The sequence below is a fragment of the Pteronotus mesoamericanus genome, unplaced genomic scaffold (genome assembly GCF_021234165.1).
Source record: "Pteronotus mesoamericanus isolate MK-2021 breed Mesoamerican mustached bat unplaced genomic scaffold, CSHL_Meso_final contig_65, whole genome shotgun sequence".
NCBI classification, from domain to species: Eukaryota; Metazoa; Chordata; class Mammalia; order Chiroptera; family Mormoopidae; genus Pteronotus; species Pteronotus mesoamericanus.
Window position 1 is genome coordinate 12,838,622 of NW_026555228.1, and position 17,606 is coordinate 12,856,227.

Consider the following 17,606-nt stretch of genomic DNA (forward strand, 5'->3'; position numbering starts at 1 on the left):
GTAAGTTCCTAAATGTTGAACTGAATGCATCCACCCAAATACAATATATTGTACAGTTTCTACCATCAATTAACTAATAAATGCATTTATTGAAACATAACCTCCTACTTTAACTGTTGAACCTAAAACTTATGAAAACGTATTCATTCTAACCTTAAGTATTCAAAGAACACAGGTAACCTCAATTCTTATTCACCTCTTAATATATTTTTTCTGACTAGAATACCTGTTTGTGATAAAAAAAATTGTAAAACAGAAATACAAGGGGGAGAAAAAAACTTGCATTCTTCTTAATATTGGATAATAAAAGGACTAAGTCGCAACAATCTTTTAAAATTTAAAATATCGATTTAGGGGTAAACTTTCCATTCAATAAGTGGGTTTTCTTGGATCAGCTTTAAAACACAACAAAAAAAAATCCCTTTCAGCGCTCTTAAGGACACCCAGCTTCTATCCTAACTCGATTCTAGCGCCACCACGGACCATCTCCCTAGCACTAGAAACCACTCTTCAGAACAAGTTAGACTTTGCTTTTGCCATCTTTGGGCCGTGGAACCTCCGGGCGAGGGCGCTCTCCCCGCCTCCTACCAAGTGACGCATGGCGCCATGAACGTGGCCAGCTCTGCGCGTGGCCTCTTCCCAGCCAAGAGCTCCGTCACAGGTGGGCCGGACCCAAGCCGACCTCGCCTTATTAAATTGCGGAAATCGGTAAAGAAAGACATTCTCACAGTCTGTCCTCATATCCTAGTTAAGGTTCCCAGGTTCTGGGAAACCCTTCCGGCTATCCCCGCGGGAAACGGAAATGACTTATCCCGCGCAGGCGCGCGCGACGTTAGTTTTTACCCGCCTAGCAAGGGGCCTTTTTGGAGGCTGCCCTCAGCTTTGCCTGCACAAATAACCAACAAGTCTGCGGCGAATAAATCCCGAAACTTTGCCTCGTGTTTTCTAGTAACCCTGCCGGCAAGTACTGTATGAAGTCAATCAGAAAGAAGTCCAAGCAGTGAGGTCCTGCTGCACCGGTCATCCTCCTTTCCCAGGCCTGGGCCCTAGTCTGCCGTCCCGCCTTCGCTCCTCCCCGCCCCGCCCCCGCGTGACGTATGGTTAGGCTGTTGCCCCGCCGACTTCCTTCCTCTCCAGACAAGATGGCGGGGGGCGAGGCGGGCGTGACTCTCGGCCAGCCGCATCTTTCTCGCCAAGATCTCGCTACCTTGGTAAGGTTTCTATCTGGGAGGATGCGGAGTGAACTCGGAAGTGGGGATGACAGTGCCTCCCGGGTGGCGTTGAGACGAAGCAGTTGCCGGGCTGTCGGAAGCGTGGTTAGCTCCTAAGAGGGAGGCCCTAAGCCGCTCTGGCGCCACCGCCTGCACACCGGCAAGTCTGCGAGCTGGGCAGTGGGGTGGGAGATCGTGGGACCTAAAAGTCATTGAGGTTTTCATTTCTGAAGGTCTAGGAAGGGAGTGTCTACACTGTCCTCAGTGCTAATGCTGTCAAGATTGGGCGGCCTTGGGCCTGTACGTTTAATATAGTGAGTAGACGTGTAGTCTTATATAACGATGAGGGACTTTTAAAGCTTCTCAGTCATCAGAGTACAAGATTGCCTATACAAGAAAAGCGCTTTAGAAGTGGGACAGAACTATTTACGTGGTGGCGAGCTGTAGATCAAGTGTAAAGTCAAAGGGAAAGTTGTGATTTGCCTTATGTCATGATTAAAAATAAAAGTAAAATGTTTGATTGCAGGATGTTACCAAATTGACGCCACTTTCACATGAAGTTATCAGCAGACAAGCCACAATTAATATAGGTAAGAACTTCTTGGAGGCCTGAGTTGCTTGATCTCTGGCAAGTGATTTTTAACTCTCCCTTTGCGTGAGTACCTAAATTATACAAGGATGCAAATATTCACATAGACGTTGAGCACTTGTGAGCAAAGCACCTCTTAGATTTCTTTGGGAAGCACATGTTGCCCATGCCTAGCTTACAGACTAGGTGAGAAAAAAAGATACAGACCTATGAGAAGTTTAATAGAATAAGGTGATAGGTACTCATGTAGCACTTTAAGGAAGAAGTCAAAATGTGGCTATACTTGCCACACAGAGTTATTGCAAGGGCAGAGTTTTTGAAAGTTTTATTTGATACATAGGCTATTATTAAGTAGAGTATTTTTTTTTTCTTAATTGACACCTAGAACTTTAAAGGAGAAGTTAGTCAACTGAGTGCAAATTTGGGGTATTTGAGAGTCTGTAGAAGCAGCACAGTAAAACCCAGTTAAAAGTAAGGCTCTACCATCAGGCTATTAAAAAGTTATAAGACCTGTGCTACCCTTGACAGCATTACAGTAATTAAACTTGAGTTGTTTTCTCATTTTCATGGGCGCCTTTTGTTTGGGCTCATCATATCTATTTATTTCACTCTGGGAATGCTGGAAAGTTTCTGAATATACAAGATATTATGTATTTTTTATTGAGCACTTATTTTAAATGAAGGCAGTCTTTTCTGTGATTAAAAACATGAGCTGAATAATTTTTAGTATGCTGGATATGTGTGTTTTTTTGTTGTTTGTTTTTTTAATTTTTTAAACCCTCACTTGAAGATGTATTTACTGATTTTAAAGAAAAAAGAGAAAGGTAGAGAGAGAAACATCAATTGGTTGCTTCCCATACACACTCTGATCAGGAATTGAAGCTGCAACCTTTTGATTCACAGGATGCTCCAACCAACTGAGCCCCCTGGCCAGGGCACTGAGTATGGATTTTGAACAGGGTTATCAATTACTTGAAAAGTTTGCTTCATTCCTGTCTCAGAATAAGTTTTTAGTTGAATATGTAGGAGGAAAAGTTAAAGTCACTGTTGGTTTTACATTGATATTTATAGTGAGTTAGGGCTTTGGGATTTGTACTCAAACACTGTTTGAAAAAAAAAATTGGTACAATTGAGTGTATGCAAATTAATTTTTTGAACTTTGTCTATAGGTACAATTGGTCATGTAGCTCATGGGAAATCCACAGTTGTAAAAGCTATTTCTGGAGTTCACACTGTCAGGTTCAAAAATGAACTAGAAAGAAATATTACAATCAAGCTTGGATATGCTAATGCTAAGGTGAGCTGCGTACTGTGGTACTAGAAATTAACTTTAATTGGAATATGCAGGTAACAAATTCAAATCTTCTTTTCATTGGAACTTTTAGATTTATAAACTTGATGACCCAAGCTGTCCTCGGCCAGAATGTTACAGATCCTGTGGAAGTAGTACACCTGATGAGTTTCCTACAGACATTCCGGGGACCAAAGGGAACTTCAAATTAGTCAGGTGACCTCTTTGGTGCTAAAAACACTTTATACTACTTTATATTTTATTGTCCTGTGGTTGGTGCTTTTGAAAATATCTAACTGGGGCATTAAACAGTGAACCTAATCGCTGAATCATTTTGTCATTTTTCCATTATTTTGTTTTTATTGTCTGTTGTGACAATAATTTGAAAAGTCAAGTATTTAAACCTAAGATACTTATGGGCAAGTTCTCCAGAGGAAAAGTATCACATAAGCAGAATGGAATGGAACGGCTCATAGCTTACTGGATTTAAGGGATTCTTTTCTGTCAGGCTTCCTAAATTTCTTTTCAACAGCGTTGTTTATGTTCTTAGGGGAGGAACAAAGCCATTCTTAATTACCTCTCTTAGTACATGGATTTGTTAGCTATTTATTTTATGAATACAATTGTGTATTCTGATTCTTTTTCAGAGAGTACTAACATGAACCTAGTGATGTATTGGGGGTTGGGGATGCTCCACAAAGGAATTTGAGATCAGAAAGCAGGGCTGGGACGAGGGAAAGGTGGTAAGGCACTTGCCTTGGGCCCAGAATTTATGGGGGAGAAGGGATGCTGAAAACCCTTAATAGTTAAGTAGTATTTTAAGCAATGTTGTTTGACATTAATTAAAAGAAATTGTGATAAACAATATTTGTTTAAATGAAGATGGGCTTGAAATTACTGATTTTTTTTCTTTTATTCAGTATCACTGTTTTTTGTTTTGGGTTCAGTGTGGCATTGCTACTGATCCTTTTTTCATTTAAAATTTTGATATTTCATCATGGCCTTTTGGCATTAATTTTGGTTTTTGAAAATATTAAATTTAAATATTTATCTTGAATACTAAGATTTTTTCACTCCCATAAATTTTGCACCCAAGGTAAATGCCTCACTTGTCTCATCCTCTTTGGGCCCTGATCAGAGACAGCAAACTTTTTCTCTAAAGGGCCAGATAGTAAATATTTTTTTACTTTGCAGGTCATAAGCTCTCTGTTTTAGCAACTCCACTCTGCCCTTGTGTTGTGAAAGCAGACAGAGAGAGTGTATGCTTGAGTACTATGGCAGTGGGCTAGACTTTGCCTAAGGGCCAAATTTTGTGGATCCCTGTTTTAGATAATGACAGTATGAGCATATGCTATTTTTTTTTTTTTTTTTAAGATTTTAGTTTCAGAGAGAGGGGAGAGAGAAAGAGGGATAGAAACATCAGGGTGCAAGAGAAACATTAATCGGTTGCCTATCGCATGCCCCCAACTGGGGACCTGGCCTGCAACCTAGGCAGGTGCCCTGACTGGGAATTGAACTGGCGACCTTTCTGTTTGCAGGCCGGCACTCAGTCCACTGAGCCACACCAGCCAGGGCAAGCATACACTTTTAAAAAATAATGGTTCTGATTGAGTGATATATGGTTGTTGTTGTTGTTTCTAAATTGTGCTGCCATCTCCACTTCAGAATTAGCAATTGCAACTTTTCAAGGTGCTAGAGAAATTTTGGCAAATTCTTTTTTTAGATGGCACTGCCCATTATGTTAATACTGTTTGAGCTTTTGTATAGATGACATTCCCTATATACACCCTACCATATTTACCTTCATTGGATTTTGGAGTTTTTGGCTCTTCAGTTATTTCCAGCTCTCATATAGCTAATTTCATTTACTTCGTAATGACGTGTAGTGATTTGACTCTCAGTGAGTGGGTAATCTTATTTCCAGAGTCTAGAAACATCAAGTCCTGTAACTACTTGACTTTATAAGAATTATTTCTGTATTTTCATTCCATATTTATATGTAATATATCCCGCATTTAAAGTGATTTAATTTTGGGAAACCTGTAACTTGCATCTTGAAGTCTTGGACTGATTGTTATTTCTCCATTGTTAGACATGTCTCCTTTGTTGATTGTCCTGGCCATGATATTTTGATGGCCACTATGCTGAACGGTGCAGCAGTGATGGATGCAGCTCTTCTGTTGATAGGTAAATACATCAGAATTGGTTTGGACAAATCAATGTGGAGCAAATCCAAGATGAAATATTTGAAGGGGGAACTAAGGCCTTTAAGGGCTATCTCCATTACCTAAGAGTGACATGAGTGGAAACTAACATGAAATCCAGGATGACATCACTGCCTACCAACTATCACAAAGTGTTAAACAAGACAGACCTAGGGCTGATATCTTATGAAAATTCATTTGGTAGTGTATATTTTAAAAATCAATAGTTCATTTTCCCCACTGAGATCACATGAAATTATTTCAAGTTTACATGTAAAAGTACATGTACTTCTTTGTCTCTGAGCTGTCCGCTACAACATTGATATATAATTTTTTTTTTTTTTAACTCCTCGTGCAAGGACATGCCCACTGATTTTAGAGAGAGAGGAAGGGAGAAAGGGAGAGAAACATTAATGCAGGAGAGAAATACCGATAGGTTGCCTCTCGCACACACTGACCAGTGACCGAACGTGCAACACAAGTATGTGCCTGGACCAGGAATCAAACCCATGACTCCTCAGTCTATGGATAACACTTCAGCCAACCAAGCCACACTGGCCAGGACAATATAATGTTTTTATGTAGATGCAGATCTTATTCTTAAGTGTTGGAGTCTGGGCCTGAATTGGGATTTTCAAGGCCAGGGCCGTGCTACCTTACTCATGTGAGCTGTTGACTGCTGAGAGATTTGTTTCTATGGAATATAATTTTTTAAAGAATCCCAAGTGGATATAGTACAGGACGCCTGAGCATCACTGCTTAGAGAGGATGATCATTGGAGTGCCCAGCAAAACAAGCCTATTTATAATACACTGCTGGTTATCTTCACAATTAGTGTTCTTCCCTCCCTTTGTTAGGGAGTAGCCTCTAATAGTTGACATTCATAGACTGTATTAAGTGTTTTTCCCTCTTAATTACTCTCTGCCTCTCAGGAGCTTGACTAGGCCAGAACATTACTAATACTGGATAGAGCCTTAGGCCTGAGCAAAAGCTGAGGGCAGACCCCAAGATGCCAAACTTGTTGATTCCAAACATCTTACTTAGGACCAGCAATGGGAGCCAAACAATGTGATCTCCAGGACTTTTGCCTTGAATAGGGAGGGCTAAGGCATTCAAATGTTTTCCTTTATTAGATTTGGTAGTAAAATACATGTAACAAAAATTTATCATTTTAGCCATTTAAAGTGTAGAGTTCAGTGACATTAAGTACACTGAGTCTTGCATAAGCATCATCACTATTTAGTTCCAGAACATCTTCATTACCCCAAAAGGAAATCCTTTGCCCATTAGGCACTCTATTCCCCTTTTCCCCAGCCCAGCCCGTGGCAACCACTCATCTGCTTTCTGTCTTTTATGTAATTATTTCTAGCTAGTTCTCATGTATTGTGTTGATTCTTTATCTTCTAGCTGGTAATGAGTCTTGTCCTCAGCCTCAGACTTCTGAACACCTGGCTGCTATAGAAATCATGAAACTGAAGCATATTTTGATTCTACAAAATAAAATTGATTTGGTAAAAGAAAGCCAGGCTAAGGAACAGTATGAACAGATCCTTGCATTTGTACAAGGTAAGAAGCCATTATATCTAATACATCTGTGAATCTCTTTGAGAGCCATTTAATCCAGATACCAGATGTTAATTTAACTCTTAATAGAGTATCTAAAACAGGGTAAGCTTATAGGTCTTAACCCTTGTTTTTCTCTACCTACTACTAGTGAAATCTATGTTTCTGAATTTGATGGACTAGCAGGGGTGTCCAACCCATGGCCCAGGGGCTGCATGTGGCCCAGGATAGCTATGAATGTGGCCCAGCACAAAATTGTGAATTTACTTAAAACATTATGACCTTTTTTTGTGTGTGTGTATTCGTTAGTGTTTGTGTATTTAATGTGCGGCACAAGACAACTCTTTTTCAGTGTGGCCCAGAGACGCCAAAAGGCTGAACACCCCTGGACTAAAGTATATTTTTGCTGATTGAAAGTTAGAAGTGAAGTTGTATTCTGGAAACTATCAGTTTAAAAAAATCCTACTCAGTGATAGTAAAATGAACAAAAGCATTTTCTTAAAAATAGGTCTTAAACTGTTTTGAGTAGCTACTTTGAGAATTGGGACCAATGATCATTTATTTAATCTTTGTGGTCCCTTTCTCCTAACAAGCATAGTGTTTTTCGTTTCAAGGAAGACATGATGCATCTTATTTTTTATCCTCACCCAAGGATATGTTCTATTGATTTTAGAGAGAGAAACATGGACTGGCTGCCTTCCATACACGCCCCTCCTGGGGTTCGAATCTACAGCCTAGGCATGGGTCCTGAGCAGGAGTCGAACCCACAGCCTTTTGTGTACAGGATGACGTTCCAACTGAGCCACCTGGCCAAGGCCAAACATGATGCATCTTATTGTTGACATGATTCTCTCTCAGCTTTCTTTTTCTTGTTAGAAAGGTTGACTTCTTACGAACTCAGTCCTATCATAATGAGAAAGAATAAGTCATATTGATTAAAATCTAATGATGTTTATTCCATTTCTTTGACCAGCCTGTTTGACATATAATTAATAAGGAGCAAATATTATATGTGCAGCAGTCTTTGATTAGCAAAGAGTCTGTAATTTTATCTTGACATTTATTGGAAGGTTAATTACATGTTATTAGAAATCTTTCAACTGGTAAAGTGCTTTTTCCCAGGGGTGTTAATATATTATTCCTTTAAAGAGTTTTGTCATTTTAGTATATTGAATATATTTATTAATATATTTATAATTTTAGTAATTTCATGTAATACAGGGAAAATTTTGTAAAATTGAATTCTGATTTTTCTGAATTTTGTCATATAGGTACAGTAGCAGAAGGAGCTCCTATTATTCCAATTTCTGCTCAGCTGAAATACAATATTGAAGTTGTCTGTGAGTACATAGTAAAGAAAATTCCAGTACCCCCAAGAGATTTCACTTCAGAACCCCGACTTATTGGTAAGTGATAGGGTTTGTCTTTAATTCTTATTAGATCTTTTCTAATTGGTGATTCTCCCTTAAGAGTGTTTATTACTATTTCCTCTCTGCAGATGTGATAATAAATTATAATCTTCATAAAAATTATTTTGAAATTGATGAATTTTGATATTGAATTGGCAATACTAGATTGCATTACTGGTTGAGAGACAGAGTCCTGAATATAGAAGGAACTTTTAACCTTTTTGTGTTCAGTATATGGTGTATTATGTGATCAAGGTGAATAATACAGTACTCTCTATGGAATTATGTTGTAGTCAAGAACAGAACATTAGAACTGTTGTACAAATGATTTCATTGTACCATTAATGAAGATTTTCATGTCCCTTTCACTTTTACTTAAGTTCATAATATCAATATTGATCATCTAAGCTTGTGATTTCTACACGGAGATGTAGAAGCCTTTTTAAACAGACATTTGAGCCCTTCTGGGCCTTCACTCGAGGCTCACCTGTATGTTGTAGGAAGGGTTCTCTTATGTGATTGCGATGCATACCTGCTGTTAAGGGACACTGCTCTCAGAACCTAAGTGCTAGTCATATAGTCCTAGAGTTGTCTCATAGTTTTGAAACTAAATTTTTATTTCAGAAATCATATAAATAAAGAGGTATATAAATAAAAAAGTCCATAATTGCACTACCTCCCACTTTTAGCCCCTTAACCCTGAAGTAACCAAAGTTTTTTGTTGTTGTTGTTTTTTTTTTTTTTTTTTTTTTTTTTTATCCTCACCCAAGGACATTTTTTCATTGCTTTAGGGCGGGGAGGAGCAAGAGAAAGAGGAACAGCAATGTGAGAAACATCAATTGGTTGCTTTCTTGTACGTGTCCCAACCGGGGTACAGTTGTCTGCCCTGACTGGGATTTGAACCCACAACCTTCCGGACTATGAGACAGTGCTCCAACCAAATGAGCTACGCCAGCCAGGGCTGCTTTAGTTTTTCCTTGTTGAAGTGAGATCATACTCTGTGTTACTTTAGTAACTAGGTGTTTTTGGTGTTTTTTTCCTTAATAATATATGAGGGTTATCCTTCCAGATCATCACATATGGTTCTACTTTTTTTTAATAGCTGCATGACACTCCATAGTATTGATGTGTCATAAAATGCCTCCTATCACTGATCTTTTGTTATTTTCACTTTTCTGTTTTAAGTAACGTTGCAGTGTACTTAGTTGGAACAGTAATACTAGATTTTGTCACAAAGTCACCCTTACGGTGTAAACCTGATGTGTCTACTATTTTAGGAAAGTTAACTTAGAAAATAATATTTTTTCTAAAGTTAAAATTAACAGAATTGGCTTTAATTTGTTTTCTTTTAGTTATTAGGTCCTTTGATGTCAACAAACCCGGCTGTGAAGTTGATGACCTTAAGGGTGGTGTGGCTGGTGGTAGTATTCTTAAAGGAGTGCTAAAGGTAAATTCGGTTTTGATTGTTGTGTTGTTGAGTTTTTTTCATTGGAGTAACATTGGTTAATAACATTTAAATTTTCAGGTTTTTACAACTTTATGATACGTCTGTATACTCCATTTTGTGCTGACCACACAAAGTCTAGTGGTTGTATTTTTATTTGTTCTTCCCCGGTGGTTTTTTTTTTAAACTTCAGTTACAGTTACATTCAATTATCATTCTGTATTTGTTTCATATGTACAGCGAAGTGGTTAGAAAATCATGTACTTCCCTGGTCTAAATCAGAAAACAGTATGGATATTCCAAGTTGAAAAATAACTTTTTTATAGTGTCTAGTTCTTGATATAGATGTTACTGTATACTATTATTTTTTTATGTGTCTGATCTCTAACTTTATAGGCTCCTCGTGAGTATGTGAGTATGGAGCATATATTTTGTGGGGATAGGCTTATGTGGTAGACGATTAGAAATAGTTGGATGCTTCTGGTTTGGAAGAGCTCTCTCACTTTTTTTTTTTTTTTTTTTTTTTTTTTTAATTGTGATCTTTGAAATAGAGAAAGGATTGCCTTTTCAGTTTTGTGGTCTTCCTGTTAGGACTTTTGTATGTAAATGGGAATTGTGTTGTCCCTAATTCTAATTATTCATTTATATTTTTACAGGTGGGCCAGGAGATAGAAGTCAGACCTGGTATTGTTTCCAAAGATAGTGAAGGAAAACTCATGTGTAAACCAATCTTTTCCAAAATTGTGTCACTGTTTGCGGAACATAATGATCTTCAGTATGCTGCTCCAGGAGGTCTTATTGGTAAGGATTTTCCTCTCATCCCTACACTTTTCTTTCTTTCTTTTTCTTTTTTAAGATTGTATTTATTTATTTTTAGAGTGAGGGGAAGGGAAGAAGAAAGAAAGGGAGAGAAACATCAATGTGTTGCCCTGGCTGGTGTGTCTCATTGGGTTGGGCATGGTCCCAGAAACCTAAGGGTCACAGGTTGGTTGCAGGCCAGGTGCCAGTTAGGGGCATGTGAGAAGCAACTCGTTGATGTTTCTTTCCCTCTCTTTCTCCCTCCCTTCCCCTCACTCTAAAAATAAATAAATAAAATCTTTAAGAAGCGTATAAAAATAAAGCATCTACTGTTACTTAGAATGGAAGTACAGGCGTTAAAAGATTATTATTTTAAAAAACCCATTGTGTGGTTGCCTCTCATGTGCCCCCTACTGGGGACCTGGCCCACAACCTGGGCATGTGTCCTGACTGGGAATGGAACGGGCAACTTTTCGGTTTGCAGGCCGGCACTCAGTCCACTGAGCCACACCAGCCAGGGCTAAACTATCTTTTTTATTAGCCTTTCAGGGGAGAAATGGCAGGCATATATTATGCAAACTACTTATAAATTTTGTCCCTTTTCAACTTTCATTAAGAATGTTCAGACTTACTTTTGAGTTTGGCTTTGACCTCTTTGCCCTTTGTTGAGAATGTAAATCAAGAGAGTCTTTCTGTTTTCAAATGTCCAACTAACCTGTGAGTTTACAGTTCTATTTCTTTGGATAAAATGAGTATTTTGTCACACCTATGTAGCTATTACATGGCTATGAGAATATAAGTATGAAACTGTATGGGTATGTGCTACGCTTGAGTAAGTTTTGAGATACACAGCTTTACAGGGGAAAAAAGTTGGAAAAAATATATTTTATATACATATATGAACGATCTTATTTTATCAGGAGTTGGAACAAAAATCGACCCCACTTTGTGCCGGGCTGACAGAATGGTGGGACAGGTACTCGGTGCAGTTGGAGCTTTGCCTGAGATCTTCACAGAATTGGAAATCTCCTATTTCCTGCTTAGACGGCTTTTAGGTGTACGCACCGAAGGAGACAAAAAAGCAGCAAAGGTAAGTGCTTTCTGTAATTCCCTGTGAATTTCTGTAAACACAGAAAGTGACAGTGATGTTAAGACTAGTTTTACAGTTAACATGGGATTAAAAAAGAAACGGTGAATAAATTTGACTTCCTGAATATTGAGAACTTCGAAATGGCAGTCAGTTTAAGGTGAAAGAAAACAAAACAGGGAAAGGTCTGTCACATATGACAATGACATAGTCCTGTTATCCATGTGCTTTTAAAAAAAGTCTCAGTACAATTACACTGGCAGAAATGGAAAGTTCCTGACATCTGTTGTTGGCAAGGATGTAAGAAAGCAGTAATTTCTGGAAAGCATTTTATTGATTTGGGGGTTTATTTTTCCCCATTTTATTTTTCTAGGTGCAAAAGTTGTCTAAGAATGAAGTGCTCATGGTGAACATAGGATCCCTGTCGACTGGAGGAAGAGTCAGTGCAGTCAAGGCCGATTTGGGCAAAATCGTTTTGACTAATCCTGTTTGCACAGAAGTAGGAGAAAAAATTGCCCTGAGCCGAAGAGTTGAGAAACACTGGCGGTAAGTTTAGTAGTCTTTGTCACTGTCTAATCAAGAAGACACCATCAGAAATTTCCTTCAGTTTTTGGTGGTATGCATGCACACTTTTCCTTGAACACAGCAGTTCTGGTGGCTTTAATTCTCAACTATTTAGATGCCTTTGAAATCAGTATTTCTAGCCCTCATTTGTGATAGACCCTGCAAAAACCAATGAATTTCGTTCAGTATTTCTCTTGTCTTTGGCTTTTTAAAACTTTCACTTGGAAATAAATTCAACTTAATAGCAAAATGACGAGAGTTGCACACAGAACTCCTGTATTACCTTTTCCCGAGTGCACAATTTGTGTGTGTGTGTGTGTGTGTGTGTGTGTGTGTGTATAAATTTTTTTCTGAGCCATGTAAGGAGTAGATTGTACATAATCATGCCCCTTGATCTCTTAATAGTTCAAGTGTATATTTCCTAAAAGCAAAGATATTCACTTATATAACCACTTAAAGAAGTTTAATTTAGATAAAATACTGAAATCTACAGTCCATATTCCAATTTCATTGCTTGCCCCAATAATGTCCTCTATGTCCCTCCAGTCTGGGATCATGCATTGCATTCAGTTTTCATGTCTCTAATCTGCAGTGTCCTCAGTCTTTCTTTGTGTTGACATTGACAGCTTTGAAAAATACCAGCTAGTTACTTTATAGACTACTCCCCAGTTTGGTTTTATCTGATATTTCCTAAGATTCAATTTGGGTTTTGTATTCTTGGCTGGAATACTTACATAGATGGTGATGTCTCCTCAGGGAATCACAGGTAGAAGGACATGATATCTCAGTGCTCCTTCTCGTTGAAGTTAATTTGATTACGCACTCAAGGTGTTGTCCAGTTTTTCACTATATAGTTACTCTTTTTACCCTTACCCTAGCATTCTGTAGGGGGACTCTTGGAGACTATGCAAGTAGGCTGCTCCTCATCGAATCCCACCACCCTGGATTTAGCATCCACTGATGGTTCTTGTCTGAATTGAGCTCGACTGTAGTGACTGTAAAATGGTGATGACCTGCCCCCAGCTCCACTCCTTATTTATCAGCTGACATTGTTTCTTCCCCATTTTTTACTTAACTAGTTATAATATGAACTCATGGAGTCCTATTTTATTCAATAGGTTATGATTTGTTACTGTCCTTATTTTTTTGATGCCCAAATTGTCCAGTAGAGAGACTCTTCAAGCTGGATCATGTGTCCTTTGACATGTTCCCATCAGTTTGGTTTTCTTTCCTCTCTCTCTCTTTTTTTTTTAGAGTTTCTTATTTTTGGCACAGTACGTTCCAGAGCTATCTTGTACTTTCCTTCTCCAGTTTAGAATTGGCCATTTCTCCAAGGAACCCTACCTAGTTCGTTTTAGTGGGAAATGGTGCTAGGTGTGCTCATCGCTTTTAAGATGCTATTGCTTCTAAGCGCTTTCTATCCTGTGTGACCTCATTATAGCCCATACTACCAGCACTTCACAATTAAAGGTATTGCAAATTATTCCTAGTTTGCCTCTTTGTTACTTAAGAGCTCAGTCAAACATGTTTATTATGCTGTGCTCAATAATTGCTGGTAGCTTCTCATTTTCTTTTTCTTTTTTTTAAAGATTTTATTTATTTATTTTTAGGGAAGGGAGGGAGAAAAAGAGGGAGAGAAACATCAGTGTGTGGTTGCCTCTCGTGTGCCCCGAACTGGGGACCTGGTCTGCAATCCAGGCATCTGCCCTGACTGGGAATTGAACCGGTAGCTTTTCAGTTCACAGGCCAGAGCTCAATCCACTGAGCCATACCAGCCAGAGCTTACTATTTCCTGATACTCAGGACCTTTCTAGAAGCCTGCTTCAATGCATTTTACATTTCCTCCTGTTTTGTCTCATACATTCTTTGTCCTGATTGTCCCCATAATTATTCAAACCACTCTTGGCTCTGTTTTTTTCTTTGCCCCTCCCTCCCTCCCTCATTAAGGCTCCGTGATGGTCTCTTATCACTTACTCTTCAGAAGATCTGAATTATCACTCTTATTTAGACAAAGTTGAACTTCTGGTTGTCCTTTAAGCAAATAATCCTGCTTTGTGGTGATTTATACCCACTTGATTTTACTCTTTTTATATGCTTATATTATTTGCCATTATAGACTTACTGATTCCAACATATTTTAAAATTGGCTTAAACAATAAACTTTCAAAAACTCAACATGGGATGTATTTTTCTCAGTTAGTTAGAATGGTACATTTCCTAAATTAGAACAGATTTTAAAACAAAGGGTCTTTTTGTGTCTGTCCACTAATATAAGAGTATCCTCCCTGGCCGGGTAGCTCATTCAGTTATACCAAGTTGCAGGTTCAGTCCTTGGTCAGGGCACACACAAGAATCAACCAGTGAATGCATAAATAAGTGGAACGACAAATCAGTGTTTCCTCCTCCCCCTACTTTCTCTCCGTCCCCCTCTCTCAAAAATCAATAAATTTAAAAGAGTCTATCCAAATGAAATTTTAGGCTTTGCTTAAAAATTACTAAGTATGTTAAACTTGTTAAAAGAATTGAGAGCATCTGAATGGTTCTTGCAGTCTTTAGAATTGTGGTTTTAACCCATGTATAGGTGGGTTTTGTTCTAAAGCTACAGTTGAGGTAGCAGTCTAGCCTGGTCACTGATGAGAGCAGATACTGGAAGAGGGAGCAGAGGTCCATCTGCTGTTGAGAGTAATCTACCAATTGGCTATCTAGTCCTTTCGTTCTTCTCTTAATTTCCTTTACCAGCTAAGGTCATGCTGAAGCCATTGTGATGTGCTGAGGTGCTTTGAATGGGAAAAAAGCATTTTTCATGGAGAAAAGGATAGAGGATGTGATCGTTTAAAAATCTCAGACCGAGGGGGTTTTATATTGGCATTGTTCCCTAGGTAGATGGGAAGGCTCTTCTCGGCAGTTCTGGAGGAGTAGGTATATTTTAGTAGAGTGAAGATGAGCATATTTATACAATAGTAGCAACTTTTTTTTTTCTTCTGTCATTCATTCTGGCTAGAGTCCATCTCTCTGGGTCTAAGAAGACGATAGAGTGAGCTTTCCTTGTGGATGAGGAGGTTTGGGAAACATTCAGAATTAGCAGATAGACAAGTAAAACCAGTTATGTCAAATGATTGTGTGGTAATGATAATGAAATAGACAAAAAACTCACAGTTTCTTTTCTTTTCATTTTGCAGTTTAATTGGTTGGGGTCAAATAAGAAGAGGAGTGACAATCAAGCCCACAGTAGATGATGACTGAAAGAAGAATTTGGACCAAGTCAAATTTTCTATTAACAACCTGAGGGTATATTTTCAAAGCAAGGCTGGGGGATAGATTTTACCTTAGTAGTTGTTACTCTCATCTTCTTGGTGATGAAAATGTAACCCCCAGTAGTGAAATAGGGTCTACAATAAATGCAAAAATTATTGGATTGAATCTACCAGAAATTGATCACTCCAAAATCGTGTCTAATTTATATATCGTTGCAGGTGTGACATGAAACTGTTTGCTACACCAGCTTTTGCTGTAGCACATGTACAACCAAACCTGTTTGAAATAAAACTGTTCTCATTTTCATTATTCATCATTGAGTAGCTATAGGCTTGAAAGTACTTGTTATATCAGTAAAAACTTGAAGGTACAAAATTTTGAAGACCAGCTTCCCTTTGCTTCATATTTTATGTTGCTTTATCTTTGCAGTTATGAGTAAAAAGAAATTCATAGGTTCAAATAAAATTATCCTTAGAGCATGAGTACTGTTGGCATGGACACACCTCTCCCCCTTCTCTCTCCCTGATCTGGAACACAGGAAACTAAAACCAGCAGTTCTCACCCTCTCCCTGTGAAACCCTGAAATTGTTTGTGTTGGTTGACACCTGAAATCCATCAGCTTTCTCCCATTGGGAAATACTGTTACACCAGGTAATTCTAGATAAATAACAAAGATCTTTCCACACCTAATTTTATAAGATTCTAATATTAGCCTTTTTTTTAAATATTGGGTTGGCCAAAAAGTCCATGTGATTTTTCCCGTAAAATAAGACACATTTTTCATGTTCACCAGTAACTTTATTGATTTGGATATTTTGACTGTGTTGGCTCTCTCCTACGTGGTATAATATTCATTGTTGTCGATGTCTTGATTTAATCTCTATCAGTTTCAACTGGTCTACCTGACCATGGAGCACCATCCAGCAAGAAATCAGCACGAAACTTCACAAACCACTCTTAACACGTTCAGTCAGTCACAGCACCTTCTCCATACACTGCACAAATCTTTTTTTGTGTTTCAGTTGTGTTATCTTTTTTGAAATAATAAAGCATAATGTTGAGTATTTTCTTCCATCTTCAATATTAAAATTGCTGCACAAAACTTCACCAATTTTGGTTTTTTTGTTAATGCACACTGATACGACAACTGTCACAATACAATCTATAGCAAAATTGTTTCGAATGACGTTAAAGACAACTAAGCACTACTAGGGTCATCCTATGGAAAAAAACTTATTGGCCAACTCAATATTAGTAATTTTGGACCTTTCGAGATAAAATACTAGAAAGTAAAAGGTGTACCTTTTGACTTTTAATTTATTCTCCATGTTCCTGCACTTTTCCTGTGCTGTGTTTATTTTTACTTTATTTCGTAAGACTGTGTTAGAGCAGTGGTTGTGGACCGACATTGGAATTGCTAGAGAAACTAAAAAAAGATAGATGCCCCACAGAGATTCTGATTTAATTGGCTTGGGGTGGAGCCCAGGCATTGACGTTTTTTAAAAACTCCCTGGTGCTGAGAAGTTTAGAGAGTTGAGAAGTAGGTGTGTCAGATAACACAGTCTTACTGAGTTTGGGTAGTCTGATAATACTAATTGGCTTTTCTTGAGTTTGCATTTAATGTGGGACTTGATGCCATAGTCATAATAGTATGCTCTTTTGGGCATTGAAGCTGCTGCCTTGTAGAAGTTTAGAAGCTATGGCCATGAGTTCTGTAAGTTTCTAAGTTCTGAGGCAGCATGTTAATGCTACATACTTGGTTGACTGAAGGTTTTAGCATGTGGAACACATGTAAATAAAGCAAGGTTCTGATCCAGACAGTTTTAGGTCTTACATGTTCTCATGTGTTTTTCTAAGCACCTACCAGAAAATTCTGGAATAACATAAAATCCAGAGCTTTGCAATAATCGACTAATTTAACTGATACCAGAAGTCTCTTGTCTATATCAAACATTCACATGAATTTCAACAAATTTGCAAAGCACTGGGCTTAATGTAAATGGGAATGCACAAATAAAACAATGGGCCTTGTATTCATAGAACTTGAAGTCAGTGCAGTGATTCTCAGCAAAAGATGTACCTGAGAATCTGCTCATGATATTGCTGGTGAAAGTACATTGCATATGCAAATCCTATTGGCTCTCGCGTCACTTTCAGAATCTGGCCAGTTCTCACCATTTCCCCTGCAACC

At 38.2% G+C, this 17,606-nt stretch overlaps 1 protein-coding gene across 1 annotated transcript; it reads left to right on the top strand.

Moving 5' to 3' along the window:
• The first annotated feature begins 1,103 nt into the window (after positions 1–1,103).
• On the top strand, positions 1,104–15,897 carry EIF2S3 (eukaryotic translation initiation factor 2 subunit gamma). The gene is made up of 12 exons (XM_054581159.1): positions 1,104–1,211; positions 1,738–1,801; positions 2,970–3,097; positions 3,186–3,307; positions 5,184–5,278; positions 6,703–6,861; positions 8,130–8,264; positions 9,620–9,714; positions 10,368–10,512; positions 11,430–11,599; positions 11,970–12,142; positions 15,340–15,897. The coding sequence occupies exons 1-12, from the start codon at positions 1,143–1,145 to the stop codon at positions 15,401–15,403; spliced, it is 1,419 nt and encodes a 472-aa protein (XP_054437134.1). The 5' UTR covers positions 1,104–1,142; the 3' UTR covers positions 15,404–15,897.
• The last annotated feature ends 1,709 nt before the right edge of the window (positions 15,898–17,606 follow it).

Excerpts from the sequence above, each read along its gene's own strand:
- EIF2S3 (XM_054581159.1), top strand. The coding sequence starts at position 1,143 with ATGGCGGGGGGCGAGGCGGGCGTGACTCTCGGCCAGCCGCATCTTTCT. Across the intron at positions 1,212-1,737 it reads GCCAAGATCTCGCTACCTTG|GATGTTACCAAATTGACGCC; the intron begins GTAAGGTTTCTA and ends GTTTGATTGCAG. Across the intron at positions 3,308-5,183 it reads GGGAACTTCAAATTAGTCAG|ACATGTCTCCTTTGTTGATT; the intron begins GTGACCTCTTTG and ends CTCCATTGTTAG.